This window comes from Ctenopharyngodon idella, chromosome 7 (genome assembly GCF_019924925.1).
Source record: "Ctenopharyngodon idella isolate HZGC_01 chromosome 7, HZGC01, whole genome shotgun sequence".
Classification (NCBI taxonomy): Eukaryota; Metazoa; Chordata; class Actinopteri; order Cypriniformes; family Xenocyprididae; genus Ctenopharyngodon; species Ctenopharyngodon idella.
This window is the reverse complement of record NC_067226.1, coordinates 47016933-47033291: the sequence shown is the minus strand read 5'-3', so window position 1 is coordinate 47033291 and position 16359 is coordinate 47016933. Positions and strand designations below refer to the sequence as shown.

At 38.6% G+C, this 16359-nt stretch overlaps 1 protein-coding gene across 5 annotated transcripts in view; it reads left to right on the top strand.

The window, feature by feature from the left end:
• ankrd11 (ankyrin repeat domain 11) overlaps window positions 1-16359 on the top strand; it is a 120545-nt gene that overhangs the window by 86286 nt on the left and 17900 nt on the right. For all 5 annotated transcript variants that reach the window (XM_051901051.1, XM_051901049.1, XM_051901050.1 and 2 more), the window contains 2 exons: window positions 3067-3212; window positions 9494-9632. In XM_051901051.1, coding sequence (XP_051757011.1) covers window positions 3126-3212; window positions 9494-9632 — 226 coding nt within the window. In that variant the 5' untranslated portion in view covers window positions 3067-3125. The remainder of the gene's footprint in view (window positions 1-3066; window positions 3213-9493; window positions 9633-16359) is intronic.

Sequence of the window (16359 nt, the reverse complement as noted above, 5' to 3'; positions counted from 1 at the left end):
GTCACACCCCTAACAATATGTATTGTGAATGGCGCTGTACAAATAAAACTGACTTGACTACTTTTGATGTCCTAAATTAAAACCGGACTGGTTTCCAGGTCTCTCACGTTTTCTATTCCATTGGAAGATAAAGAAACAAAGTGGCATTGCTGCCATTAGCTTTACAGGTGTTTTGTCTAATCGATAAGAAATTTGGCGCTTGTTGCTGTCTCGCATTGCACCTGGCTAGGGTATGTCAACTTTTTCTGCTCTATATACAGTTTTGAAAATGGAGGTCTGCTTTGGTGAAAGTTCTTGAACAATCTGCCAGGATCCAGATGTATGCGGGACCCTTGCAGGGAATATGTACAAACGCTGTGTGTTCTCGCTGCTGTTGTGTGGTTGTGCAGCAGGAAACGGATGCAGGGAGATGTCAGTATTAAGCTTGGGCCTTGTGCTGTCTGCTCCAGCTACAGTAGAATACAGTGCTAAAAGTAGACCTCATATGTGATGAATTACAGCTGGCTGCAGGCAAAAAAAAATGCTTTGTCTGACACAAGCACCCACACTGATGGCAGATGCGCAGCAGCTTTTGATTGGGGTGGAAAGCAGAGGAAATGAGCCGTGTTTCTGGAATGGATGTTATTGTGTTTCTTCTCTGGGTGCCGTTCCACTGTGTGTTTCTTTTCCTGCAGAAACGCTTGCACAAGTTCACAAGCAGATGCATTACACGGTATTATACTCTGTGTACAGAGTGGACTTTTTCCCTTTACCTAGTTGAGTTGTGGGATCTCACAGCTAACATATAGAAATAGTTCAATGGCCTGTGCTTGTTTTGATCTTAAAACAGACCTGTTTGGGCATGTGTTGTTCTAGAACATGCATCAACCTACTGTAGGGGTTTAGTCTCTTCCACACCACATTTGTTTATCCCCATTAGAGCCTGACCTTTCGACCACTTTGAGGTGTGGAACTGCTTTGTGGGGTGAGGATAGGGTGTGGGAGACATGCCTGAATAACAGAAGAGCAGTATTACACTCCGCCTGCATGCGCGCGTGGTACGTTAGCCGGAGATATAAATAGCTGTCTTTGAATAGGAGGGCTGTAGAGAGATGGCTTTGGCGCCAGAGTAGTGGTGAGTGCCAGTTTTCCTGGGCAAGAGAAGGAAAAGGAGCAGGCAACGGGCAGAAAGACTAAAACATACATTACGGAGGGAGGATTGTAGTGTACAACTGCCCTCACGTTAAGCCTTGATGTTCCAGTGCAATGATCCAAGCATCATTACCTGTACATATCTTGGTTAAATCTCTGTTGAGGGTGATTGTCACTTGTCATGTGCACTTTCAAAACATTTGTGTATGATGTAATGCATATTGCAGCTCATTGTCATAGTTCCCTGTACGAAAGAGGCTTTTATGTGACGTCGCTTGCAAATTGAAAGTGTATTATAAAGATTGTTTGTCTCCAAAGTGAACCCACATGCTTGGTTTAAATTGCGACAGAGCATCTTCAATGTTCAGCATAAAAATTGCTCCCAAATGTGAAGAAAAAGATGACTGTGCTGTCTTACAGACATTAAACCAATGCATTTGTTGTAAATACCATATTGTCGAAGCCTTGATGCAAAAACTTTCATTGCATCGATATCTGTTGTCTGTGCACGAAGTTTGCAATACTATAACGAATTGATTTTTCCTTCTAATCTCTTGCAGCAGCCGTCTCCACCCTGCAGTACTAATGAATTGCAGTGCACTCAGACGCTTTAGTGTTTTATATCTTTATCTTATCGTTTTGCCGGTAGCTGTGATCTGTGTACGTGACTGTGTCCGGGTTGCTGTTTTGTTTATTAGCTTTAGAATCACCATGCTTGATTTTTTTTTTTTTTTTTTTTTTTTTTTCGGATTGTAAACGAGTATTCCAGAAATGTACTGAATTATATTGGTAATTTAAGGTTTTGCCTAAATTTGCAAATACCTGGGGTGTATGGAAATGCAGTCAAAGCCAGACTACATAAAAAAAAATCTTGGCCTCCATAATTGTTTTCTTGCTTCACTGGATCAAATACATTCTGGGGAACGATCCAAATTCTGCGACCGTGTTGGTGTTGCATTCAAAACATATATTGAATGTGTCGTTTATCCTTATGAAAAGATTCCATCATTTAGGTTGCTTAATGGTTATCTACAACAGATTGCAGATCAGTGTTATCAGATGAACAGGTCTACCTTATCCTCACAATGGAAGACTTGAATGATGCAATTTGTTGGCAATATGGCTGTATACAAAACTTTGACTGTTAATTAATTGTGCTGGTGACTGATTTTATGGAAATTAAGGATTGTGTTCATGTCAGTTACAAAAAGTAATTTATGAACTTGGAAACAAAATGTGGGATTTTCTTTTTTTAAAGCTTTAGTATTCATTCAGAAGGAAGAGTTTTTTGATCACAGAGTAATATAATTTTGTTTGAGAATATTGAAAAAAGATGTATGAAGTAGTACTATTTATGCCTGAAGTTATTAATTTTCATGTGACGTTAAGACGTTCTGTTTAAACCCCCGAGTCTCTTTCGCATGGAGACCTTTGAGTTTCTGTGTGTAATTAACAATGGTTTTTTTAATGTGCCCCTCATTCAAAATCTGGGAAATGCTGTCATCTCCTCTGCCATAGCATGTCATTAGATTTATATGGTAATTTATAAATGCCAGAAATGTTTATTACACAAACGAGAAGTGAAAATAAAATTCAACCAGATGCCATTATGATTGTAATTTGTAGTGTGCTCTGGTCAGGCGATTTTGTAATTGTGACAACTCTAGTTGACATTTTTTACTACTTTTTACAGTTTTTACCATTGTTCTCACATCCATCTAATAGATTGATTGGTTGTATATGGAACATTACCAGATGTAATTTCTCAGTTCTTCCAAAAAAAGATATTTCTAAATGCTATTTGTTTACGATCTATTGCGTTTAAGAGCTTTGAAAATGGACAAATGAACTAAAAATGGGAAAAAATACTTTGTGTGTTAAGGAGCTTGTTAAGGAGCTAATGTGTCCTTCCCTCCTCTTTACTCTGTCTCACAGACGGTCGATGACGATGCGATGGAAGCGTGAATGAGGTTTGGCGTGGCAATAGCTGAACGATGCCCAAGGGTGGGGGTTCTAAAACCCCCCAGCTGGAGGACTTCCCACTCAACACCGACATGGTGGAAAAGCAGGGTGGGAAGAAGGTAAGGAAAATGGCTTTTATATCTTCACACACGCTCTCTCTGCTGGTATAACCTCTTATAACCTTTCTAAGCTGTTAAGTAGCAACCCATTGAAAAAGGTTTATCCCAAGTCTTGTCGTAAGAGGTACATGCACATTGCTGTGTTGGTGTGCTCACTTCAGCATTCGAACAAACTAAGAATGGACATCTTTTATTTGATTTTAAACAATCTAAACATTTTAGTAATATTTACAGTCAATAGATGGTCATCCTAACTAATCACTCTACATTTGTAGACTTGAAGGCCCGTTCACGCCAAGAACGATAACTACATTTGCGTTCACACCAATTAACGATAATGGTCTGTTTATTGTAAGCTCACACGCTGTGGTTTCAACGTGTACAACATGTTTTTGCTGTTCTTGTTGCATTTACATGGCTTTAACCAGCAGATGTCCTCAGCATGCTATGTTTGGAGTGAATAGCTAGTGTAATCGATCTAATCTAACAGTGAATTTAGCTGACGAAGTCAATATAGTGGAATAAAAACAACGCCTTGTCTTTTTCACTGCAACTTTAAAGGAAGCAAGACAATGTTGTCGAAACTAGTTCTGGATACCTGAGGTAATTTTGTTACACTGTTTGCTAGCCTGGCATAATGATCTCATCGTTAATACTTCTCACCATTTATTCTGAGGGTATGACTGATTGTTTTCCATATATCCATTTTCTTTAAAGTGTCCTTGAAAAGGGGGTTTGACTTGTCAAACAGTGGTGGCTTTCACTGGACCTCAGCGATTAACTTCTTTGAAATGTTGTCTGCCATTTTAAATGTGTGAGCCCTTAAATTCGAATGGATTCTGATTGGCTGTCAAATTTGGCTCTGTTTATTGTTCAACATCTGTTCTGCAACTTATCCCAACGATGTCATTCCTCTGTATCGTTATAGCTGTTCTATGAACACTGGTATTCTTCTATATTTAGAACGATTTTTAGAACTGTATCTTTATTATTATAGTTATCGTTCTTGGTGTTAACGGGCCTTTAAGGTAGCGCCAGATTACATTTTTGACAGGAATGAAAACAAGACTGTGACAAGGGATACAAAACACTAGGGCTATAACAATTCCTCAATTAAATTCGAATTCTCGATTTTAAAAAATCCTCGATTTCAATTTGCCCGTGTCGAGTAACCGATAAAATACCAGAAGTGGCGCTTTCCATGGACGAGAATCCATGAAACGCATTATTAGACCGTTTTCAAAGGCTGCACGATATTAAACCCATTTAAAAATCATAATAAAGCATAATGCTATTGTGACTTTACAAAGGCTGTGAATTAATTAAAGATATGTGCTGCAGGTTTAATATGCACTGTAATTATTTACATACGTGTAGGTTATCCACGTGCGTCTCATGTGGCTCCATTCACAGTAAATGCAGCTTCATGTGAACTGTTATTTACATGAGTGGCGCGTTTCAAACTGTGAGTTTGGATTGCTTTTAATGTTCATCTGGAAACGCAATGTGCGACATTTAATCAGATTTGTAAGATAAGTCATCTATAAACCTTAGCAAACGCAGGAGAATACATTATACAGTATGTCTCGACTGTGCTAACTGTTCGTCGTGATTTCAAAATATAAGCTTAAGCCCTCGTTTAAGTCCACATGTTCTTGTTCAAGAAATTACAGTGGTTGTAGCATTTCTGTCGTAAAGAAATGGCCAAATATTAAAGATTAATTGGACAGTTGAAATAAATGTTGTAAGCCAATATTAAACAAGGATTAGATCGTGTTTAGAGTGTAAAAATAATCGTCAGGCCACTGGCGCCCTCTGCAGGCATTTGTTAATACATAAAGAACATTAGTTGTACAATTCAATACATTATGTATTTTGACAGTTTTGTTCAATAAAACCATACGATTACTTGTTTTTCATACTTGAATCAATTTTTGTGTTATTGCTATTTATTTTTAAGCCATATGTGTAAGTGAATGTTTTGTTGTGCAAGCACCTTTATAATGTTCGCGTTAGTAGTTGAGATATATGCGTGCACCATGTTTGTTTATGCCGCGGTCAGGAGAATAAATCTGTCGGATTTACACTTGAATTCTTCCACTTCTTTCGAAATACACAGATGGATGTAAGTGTCCGGTGAATTGGGAGAAGAACAGGGTAAACTTTATAGTTGCTTGCCTTACTCACAGTATGTAATACGTATCTGATATGAGTATAACGTCCAATTATAATGGAAAGGATTATTACTGCAGCTTCCATAGACATCAGTGTATATTTTACAAACTCAAAATTTTTGTTACTAGTACTTATGTTTATTTAAATATCTGAGTTGTGAAAATTATCTAGGACCTTTATGCAGTGTGTGCCGTTGTGTAAAGGTATAATAATCATTACTAACGATTATTTTGGTAATCGAATAATCGGTCGATTATTTTGGCGATTAATCGAGTAATTGGATTTTTTTGTAGAAAAAGACCTAAGCCATTAAAATTACTTAAAATACATATATAATAACGAGGCAATAATATTTGGTTCAAAGTATCAAAAGCAAGTAATCATATGGTTTTAGTGAACAACACTGTTAAAATACATAATATAAACAATCATCTTATGTACATTATTATATATTATAACAAATGCCTACAGAAGGCGCCAACGGCCTGGTGATTGTTACACTTTACAGCAGATCAAATCCTTGTTTAATATTGGCCAAATGGCATTTATTTCAAATGTTTACTTAATCTTTAATATTTGTCTACTTCTTTACAATAGAAATGATATAGCCACTGATATTTCTTGAACAAGAACATGTGGACATCAAAACATGCAAACTCAGAGCGAAGTTTTAAACTTTTATTTGGAAATCGCGATGAACAGTTCGCATATTTAGAAACATATTGATGTATTCTCCGGTGTTGGCGTAGGTTTAAATAAATGATTTACCTTACAAATCTGATGAAATGGCGCACATTGCGCTCCCAGATGAATGTTGTAAGCAACACAAACTCACAACAAAAAAGTAAATTGACATAGATTGTGTCCTCTAATACTGTTTACCGTACAGCACATGCTTTTTACTCATACTTTTGTGTGCCGAGTCTGCTTGAGTATGCCTGATTTTGATCTGTTTCATAACTCAACAGCTATAATATAAACACACCACCCTTTACTCTCACATAGGCAAAACAGTGAGAATATGGCAATCCTTAGTTAAGAGGTTTAGCCATCTTGAGGTTGTTCAACATGGAGATTAATGAGATTCATTGGCGTCTATCCCAGGATTCATGAATGCAGACAAAACAACAAGACCAGCAGCACTCAGTATACACTCAGTATACAAAAAAGGAATAAAGAAGTGTGGTAGAAGGTTGTATTCTACTGCATTTTGAATGAAAGCACTGTAGAAATTCAGTATGGCAAACAATATATAAATAGAGGCGCTTTTCTTTTTGTGAGTGTTTTTGAATCTGAGGGTCAGTGTTTTGGTGCAAGACCAGCCAGAGTTAGTGAAGAGTATATGGCCCAGATGGTGTGTGTATGTACATCATTCTGTGTAGTATTGCATCAGACTCTGCGAGGGGGAGGGAGCGAGCGCGTGAGCGAGAAAGAGTGAAAGCATTGCTAAGAGACCAGTAAGTAAACAGGGCTGCTCACACAGATGGTTTTAGAGAAAAGCAGTGAAACAGTTTTTTACTTGATTTAGCTTTGGTTTCTTTACGTGCTGCAAGAAATCCTGCTCTCATCTATCTCTCGCTCACGGTCTCTGGCTCGCTCTGAGAGTGAGTCTTTGAGCTCAGTTCTTGGGGGCAGATAGTTACTGTGTGTGTGTGTGTGTGTGTGTGTGTGTGTGTGTGTGTGTGTTTGCACGTGGATGACATCATAGTCCCATGACAGAGGGGGAAGTGGGCTGGACGCAGAGGCTCTCACAGCAGAAACAGCTCCACACTGCATTCAGCTTTAGCTTTATCACTGCTCTAAGAGCTCTTTAATTAGCCTTCATTAGCACTGCCAGTAGCAGACACAGCCCCAGCTGCTCCAGTCTCACTTCCTCTCTCAACAATCAGCCGACTGCTCACGCACATTTATGGAGTTATTATTTGTACAACCACATGTGTTCTCATGAAGATATTTGGTTAAAGGATTAGTTCACTTTAAAATGAAAATTAGCCCAAGATTTACTCGCCCTCAAGCTATCCAAAGTGTATTTGACTTTATTCTTTCTGATGAACACAATCGTAGTTATATTAATAAATATCCTGACGCATCCAAGCTAAGAAGCTCAAGAAAGTGCATCCATCCATCATAAACGTACTCCACACGGCTCTAGGGGGTTAATAAAGGCCTTCTGAAGCGATGCGTTTGTGTAAGGAAAAAATCCATATTTAACAAGTTATAAAGTAAAATATCTAGCTTCCGTCAGATCGCCTTCCGTATTCAACTTACGAAGAAAGTGTAACGTCCCTCGCAGTTCAAAATGCTTACACTACGTCCTACAACTTCCGTGTTCAACTTTAGAAATAACGCTTGCGCTTATTTCGTAAGTTGAAATGGAAGGTGGTCTGCCGGAAGCTAGATATTTTACTTTAACTTAATGTTTGTTTGTTTTTTACACAAAAGCATCGCTTCTCTTCAGAAGGCCTTTATTAACCCCCCAGAGCTGTGTGGAGTATGTTTTGCTTTGGATGGATGCACTTTCTTGAGCTTCATACTCGTTGGTCCCGTTCATTGGCATTATAAAGCTTGGATGCATCAGTATATTTATTAATTTAACTCAGATTGTGTTCATCAGAAAGAAGAAAGTCGTCATATACTCCTAGGATGGCTTGAAGGGGAGTAAAACTTATTGAACTAATCCTTTAAAATCTCCATTTCTTTTCCATTGTAGGCACAATTTTTTTTTCATAATACTTTCAGTTACAAAGTTCAGGTACTCTCAGCTCCATTTAATACATTTTACCATATTAAATCCATTCCACGGTTGTTACCCCCCAATCAGCTTGGAAAATTGGCCTAGTTCTAAAGAAGAAAGAAACCACAGGCAGTATGAAACTACACTGTATGTGATGTGCCTGATGTATGTGTTTGTAGTCTAGAAGGAGTTTTTGTATTTGAGATCTGAATATTGAATGCCTTTAATGGTGGGCTTTTGGCAGGAATGGGTGTGTGCGGCTTTGAAGATGGTGGGGGTTTCTGATGGGTTCCAGTTGTTGATGTGAAAGGTCTGGAACTGTTTCAGACCCCTCCTCAAATTTCAAAGTATCTATCACACAGTATATCTACTGTGTAATTCTCTTCAGGCAATCTTTTGTAAAAATACACGCAATGTTCCCTTGTCTCAGCACTTTAATGGTGAAATTAGTTCACCCAGAAAATGAAAATTCTGTCATTAATCACCCTTGTGTCATTCCAAAGCCGTAAGACTTTCGTCCGTCTTCGGAACACAAATGAAGATCTTTTTAATGAAATCTGAGAGATTTCTGTCCCTCCATGGAGATCCAACGCAACTACCACTTTCAAGCCCCAGAAAGATAGTAAAGACATCATAAAAGTAATCATGTGACTCCAGTGCTTTAACCTCAACGTTATGAACCTCAATTTACCACTTTATTTACAAAATATTATTCTCCAACATGCGTTCACGAGAGCATCACGACGTGTGTGTTGTGTTGACACGAGAACAGACAATGCGTGTCGGAGAAATTTTCAAATTATGTGTTAAGGTAAATTATGTAGTAAACACAACGCTCGCTTTGCTTCGTAACTTTGAGGTTAAACCACTGGAGTCACATGGATTACTTTAATGATGTCTTTACTACCTTTTTGGGGCTTGAAAGAGGTAGTTGCATAGACTGTCAATGGAGGGACAGAAAGCTCCCAGACTTCATTAAAAATATCGTAATTTGTGTTCAGAAGATGAACTAATGTCTTACAGCATTTGGAACAACATAAGGGTGAGTAATTAATGACAGAATTTTAATTTTTGGGTGAATTAACCCTTTAATCGTTTCACTGTGCAGCAAAGAATATTGATTTTGTCCATAAATGTATAATAATCTGTTTAAATTGTAAAATGCGCTAACTTTGAAATACAGAAATGTGTCCTACAGCATCTAAAACATACTTTTTTCCTTTTTAACCCTTAAATTGTATAAAAACTTACGTAGTTGTATCTTCTACATTTATTCTTTGAGACAGCAATATTTGTCCTAGAGCACTGTTATGAGCTCTTACTCTGAGCTGAATCATTTGCCAAACTTACACTGTTTCCCATGTTCCTCTAGGATAAAGACAAAGGCTCGTCAAACAAGACTCCTAAATTGGACCGCAGCGATGGTGTCAAAGAGATGAAAGAGAAAGCTCCTAAGAGGAAGCTGCCCTTCACCGTCGGAGCCAATGGAGATCAGAAAGATTCTGACTCTGGTAAGGGGGCTGGGCCGGCTTGCAGCACAGAACTATGGGTAACAGGAAGTGTGTGGGCTACTGTTGTTGTTTTTCTTCAGTACTGTGCTGGAATGACAGAAGTGCTGATGGAGAAACTGGTAGTCCAGTAATTGGAAATTTGTTGGATATGACATGCCGAGAAGGGTGAGATTTCATACTCTTTTTTGTTTATGGGGATCGTTTGATGTAGTTCAAGTGTTTAATCTGATCCTAACTGGAAGTTTTCAGCAAGCTGCACATTTATGCTGCAATGTGGCTATTTTTAACATTGATTGTAGGGTCAAATTATTAGTTTTACTTTTCCATTTGTTGTGTGTTTAACTTGTTTAGAAAGACAGGAGTTTGGATGTATTTTGGGTTGTGTGGTTTATTTTATGGCTGTTTTTTCTGCAGTCGAGGCTGTAACCTTTTAGCAAGCCGTTGGCAGAACACCCCCTCCTCCCCTTTTGAGACGTGGCTGTAAGGCGTGAAATCTTGCCCATTTTCTCTCTCATCAGACAATGCCTGGAGTGCTCATTGTAATGCTAATAGGGGGTGTGGTCATGTCCATTCTTTGATTGGCCTGTCTCAGTGTTGCTCTTTCTGTGTCCATTTTGCTTTAAACACTGAAGTGAAGTGTGGCGTTTGCATTTGTTTTATCTATTAATACCCATTGAATATTCCACTCTGTTCTCAAATTTTTCAAATCCGTGCTAAAACCTCTGTGAAGGTAGCTTGGATTTTGTTGCATGTTTTTATGCTGCATCATTGTCTGTTCCTAATGGAATCCGTCCAGCTCTTGGCCGTGTTCCACCTCATGCACCCTTACTGGGACGTTTTGATGTAGTTGAGCTGTTCTCTCCATGGTCTCCTCCCCCAGTTGGAAGGTTTCCAGGACAGGACTAGTTAGATCTTTGTTCTATTACCGCAATGAGCTCACACTAATACCCTTCCGGCTGCTTCTGAAAGTTGGACGCACATTTAACGTTTTACTGCAATGGGAGCTTTTTAATTATGAAGCGTTTGCAGTTACTACGAAAGCCATTATCAACTCATTCCTGGCCTGAATGAAATGGAAAGGAAGACGTTGCAGATGGAGACAGAGTATTGTTTATTAGGCTGCATTGAGCTAGACGTGGTTCCCCAAAGAAAGCAAACCTAAGAATAGCATGAGAACAGCTGAGATGGGAAGGAAATTGGATGCACTGATTTTGAAATTTTGGCCAATACTAACTTCCACTAACTGATGATTATAAATCTAAACTGTTTTGGTATTTTATAAAACAACCTAACTTAATTTTTAATTTACACTAAGTGGAAAAACTTAAATATAAAATTGTAATGATTTATAATCATAAATATTTAAAGCTTGGGAGCACAGACTTAAGTTATTATTGTTGATATTGTTGTTATTATTTTAAATAAAATATATATTTTATGAAACATGTTGAACTGCTAGAAAATCAAAGCCATAAATCTAAACAAGTTCTGTTCCAAATTTGAGGTTGATATCTCAAAAAAATGAGCTTTCAGTAAGATTTTGTTTGGGCGCAGTACCAATTTTGGATTTGTGATTTGCAGTAGACTTTTTCTCTCTCAAATATTACACGCACGCACAATTTTTTATTGCACACACATAAACCACCCTCTGACATCCACAGAATTATAGCTGCATAAATATCCAATTGGCTCTATATTATGCAAAAGCAGAAAACAGGAACAAAGCGAGTATTTACGTTCTGAAGCATTGCCAATGTAATGAAAGCCTATTAACAAAGATTGCATCATTTTATAATTAAATGGCCCTCAGATTAAAAATTGCAGTTTAAATGGTTTGCAATGGGGACATTTTTATCCTTAAGGTCCTGAGAGGATCTATTTTGTGTTACTAGAGCAAAATACATTTATTAAAGGAAATGGGGGTGAAATAGTAAAATTCCAATAAAAATACACACCTGTGCCAACATGTATGTAGTTGGCATTAACACAGGTAAAATTATCAAAAAAAAAAAAAATGAAAAAGACAAAATTGTCCATAAGGACGCACAAGGGTTAATTTTAAAACCCGGTATAGAGAAAAAGACACACTGTTTATATCATGTTTCTGGAAGAGCAAGTAAAATTTCTAGTCCAACCATCAACCATATCATCAACTGTGATTGTGTATCGAAGTCAAGGTAAAATGGAGCCTGTCACAGAGGGTGTTTTCTGTCCTCCATTTTCTGCAAGATTCCATTTGAAATACATAATTTATCCAGCTGATATTTTTACATCTCCCTCTCTGCGTCTCTCTCGTGGGCTCTCGGGTGCGTTCTGCATTCAGGGAGACCGTGCGATCGTCTGTGCCACTTAGCTGTAGTGCAGGAGCAACCCACAAGGCCCAAGAGCACTCAGGATACTTCCTCCATCCTTTCTCTCCATCTCACAGTCTTCCTGCCTCCATCTTCTATGTTTGCTCATTACCTCTGCTGCGCTTTCTCAGGCCGCAGACATCTTTGCTGCATTATGTATTAGAGGCAGCAGAACTTGGCATGGAAATAGAATGCAGTGCCACTGCTCTGAAGAGCTAGTGGCGGTGCATTTAGCTCACAAATAACAATGCATTTCCAGAGGATATTACAGAGACCGAATGGCTTATGAGGTGCTTTTTTTGGGATATGCACTGCATGATTTGATATCTTTGGGCATGCGGGCTACAGCAGACGGTGGACGTGAGCTGTGGAGGGAGAGTGTTGTGGATAAGGGTGAAGGGAGTGGGTTGGCTGATAAGAGACAGTAATATTTGCTGCTCCGCTGCTGCCCACGCCTTGCTAACGCTGGCAGGCATGTGCGCTGGTACACTTGCACACGCTATTGGTCTCTGGCTAACATTCGCACACACTCGCGTTCAGAACGTGTCTGCTTCCTGTAGGCAGACAGAAAAGATTCGCTGCTGTCCAACAGATCGGACCAGTGATGTTTTTTGGCCTTCGTACGGCCAAGCCATAGAGCGTTACTCATATTCCTAGAGGGAGGAATATGTTTTTTTTTGTTTGTTTTTTGGTAGTAGTATTTCATTTTCTGTCATGCAGCGCTCTTATGAATTATTCACTATTGTGATTTCACCGTATATATCAGATCTGGTGGTTCCTGAATTGTCAGCGTCTGTTTTGCCTGGGTTTTATTACCACATCTCCCAGCGGTGCTGCTGCCCTAGCTTTCTGAAGAGGTGAAGCGTGGCCTGCGTTCACACTGCCTCTGTGCTTGAGAAGCTCAGATATACATTACCAATCTACATTTTCTCTGAGCAAAACCCTCAAGTGCTCCGTGGATGACTTCGTTCATCATTGTGGCTGATGAAACCGGTCCCCCTACTCTTTTTAACCACCTCCCCCATACTGTCCTTTCATCTGCCGTGTATAAAGTATTGACACAACATCCTGCGGGCACTTCCTGTCTCTTCTGCCTTCATTTCCTGTTTTCATTGGGCAGCTTGCATAGAGTTCTGCCTTATGGTTTTGGTGATTGACTGTGGAGCCATGTGTGATGTTGGGTTATTTTTAAGGGAAGCATCACTATTAATATTGCTATTTTGTGCAAACCCTTAACCATAAGTTTTAAAATTCAATGCATAACACATTTGGCATGATTTGTGGTCCGGACATGAATATCTCATTCGACATAGCGTAGAGAGGTGTGATTCTACTTTCACTTTTCCAAGCAATTTGAATGGGCTTTTTTGATTCGCTAGTAATAAACCACCAGAAACCCTAGCAACTATAAAGCAACACTTAATGTTTGTTTCATATTCACACATTTACCATTAAAAATTTCCCTCGCCTGTGGTGCTGTCATCCCTGTAACCCTCAGTCCCTGACCTAGATTCCTTTCAGTCTCAGAGGACACACAGTAAGAAGCTCACTCAGACGTCATACCAAGAAATGCTTGTAGCAATATTGTGTTTGCCTAATTTGAGTCAGTCAAACTGAGGACTGATCACTATCAACTGCTGACACTGGCCTGTACCATCTTTACTCAATATTTTGAGCTTATCAGATGGCCTCATACCTAACCAGCTCTTCTGGTTTGGGTTATGTAAAACTAGTTAGACCACCTCCATAAGGTGTTTGTCAGCAGTGATATAAACAGGTTAAACTTATTAGCAACATTTAATTAAAAAGTTTTATGTTGGTGATTTGAACTCCTAGTATATCTGCCTCGTCTCTGAAACTGGTCTGTTAAACATTGCTGTGTTTTACAGGGCCTGAATTTCACATAATTTTACTCTTTCCTGCAAGTTCTGCCATTATAATGCGGGAAGTTCCCACAAACATTAATTAAAATGAAAGATCTTTATGTATTTGTAAATGTTTATTTTGTAGAAGTAAAGCAAAAGAATTACATAATATCATTGCAAATTAGAAATGGTTGGTAAGATAAAATTTGCAAGAAATTTATGTAGCAATATTAAATAGAAGAATGTTTTCTTAATTTCACCATTACCCAAAGCAGAACCGTCAACGTCGGAGCTTATTGATGCTATGATCTTTCATAATTTAGCTCTGTACCCATCCCTAACTGCAAGCGAGCCAGACACGATGTAAATAAGAGATTCATTGTGCAGTGTCGACAACTTCGTTGATTATATATAACGGAAGTTTGTGAGATCACGATGAACTTGAGACGAGTGACAGCTTTTTGATATTATAAAGGGAGTTTGCAAATGTAATATTGATTTTATACAGCAATTCAATAAATATGGTTAATATTAAGTGACTTAGGAACTTCGTCAACGAAAATAGCTTCAAACAAAATCACAGCTGAACCACTGTGCATCTCTGAGCAAACAGTGTTTCGTTTATAAATGAATCCGAGTTTCCAAACTAATCTAGTGAGTCAATGATTCAATGACCCATTCATATTATAGACAGCCGCTTGCTTTGTTCCTGAATGAATCAGCTGTTTGAATGAATCATTTGAATGAATGATTCATTGACAAAGATAGTGACTTGCCTCCCCCTACTGGCGGTTTTAGTATCATTTAATATTTCTATATTCAAAACTTTCTATTTAAAACATTATCATGAATTTAAATGCATTCATGCCACTTCTGAGACTCATTAAACAGTCTGTAAATACACCTAAATGCCACCTCTTTTGTTCTTCTAGCCACCTCTGCAGTGAAAGATGAATTTTGTTGATACTGATTTCGTTTGATTGGTAACTTATTCTTCCTGATTGTGTCTTATTATTCTAACTCAATTTATAAATATAAATGTATGAATTTGACACACAAGATGACACATTTTATAAAGTTAGTAAAAATGCCATTTAAAAAAAGGCCCAAGTGCTCCTAAAAAGAAATGTAAGTGTAGCTGAAGATAGGGTATAAGAGATGAGGCGCTATGTACTGTGTGAGAGTATGCATTTATTGTAGAGATTCTGTTATACTGTTTATACCACTATATATCTGCAGTGCAACTGGGAAAACAATACCAAGCAAAACTTAGTCTCTGCTCTGCAATGCAGTTATAGTAGATGTTGTAACTGTAGGTTGTTTGCAGTTGTCAAGCTATGTTGCTGCATTCAACTGTGCAAATATCAACTGTTATACAGTAGCTTTCGATGTGCTTCTATAGACATATAATGAATTACCATTTTGTCTTTTTAACTTGAGTTACATAATGTGAAGCTTTTTCTTCCATTTTTGAACTGTTACTAGATTATTGAAAAATAGACAATATGTAAAACATTCTGCAGCCACAAATTCACTTTATGCTTGACAGTATTAGAAAGCTTACTGTACCAGTGTCATTAGCTCAGTTGAGTCTATTTTAGATGACTAAAAGTGCAAGCGCTGTGTTTTTCTGTTCCCTTCATCCACCCGTTATAAACATGTTTAGACTGCTTCTGCTGTTCATGCACTTCAAGGTTTGAATCACAGGAATGTGACTAAACGGCAAGCTTGTGTGTGTTCGAGAGGTTGGGGTACATTACATGTAAGTGTTTACAGGTGTTAGCGAATATTCATCAGCCCTAGACATGTAGAATAATTTCTGGAAAGATCTTTGTTACTGGAAGCAGTTGTGTCTGGCTTCCTCTCCCTATAAATTATGCTTGTGGCCTTGAGCAAATCACTACGTTGAGAACAAGCTGACTTGTAGATCTTCCATAGATTATGCAAGAGCAGAAATCTAGATGACAGGATTGTTGTACCTCATTGGGTTTTTATTAGTGTTAATGGCACCGGAATGCTTATGTGACATTTGGGCATGTTTGCACAGTTTGAGGCTTGGGGGGGTCATACAGTGGAAACTGGCAAACACGAAGATGGCTCTCCTACTGTAAGTCGATAGCATGGGTGAGACTCGTGTAATGAACTGGACGGCTGCATTGTGAGGCAGATATGTTGACACTGACATACTGAGAATAATTGATGGGCATTTCTGTGAAGAGCAGCTGCTTTTGTCCAAACGCAGCGGTGACCTTGCCTTAGCCACATTGAAACGTGAACACCGGCCATTTTGTAATCGGTGACAGGCTGCCAAGTCATAGCCTTAAAGAAACACACACATACACACACACACACTAGACTGGCAACTGAGGGCCCCTCCCTCCCCATGAGGCTTTTGGGTAATCTAACACTATGGCTGCTGCCACCAGCAGGCTTTCACATGGGCTGAGCAGCTGGGAATCCACCCAAGGTTTCACTTGACCTTCAGGCTACTAAGGATGGCAATGCACTTTA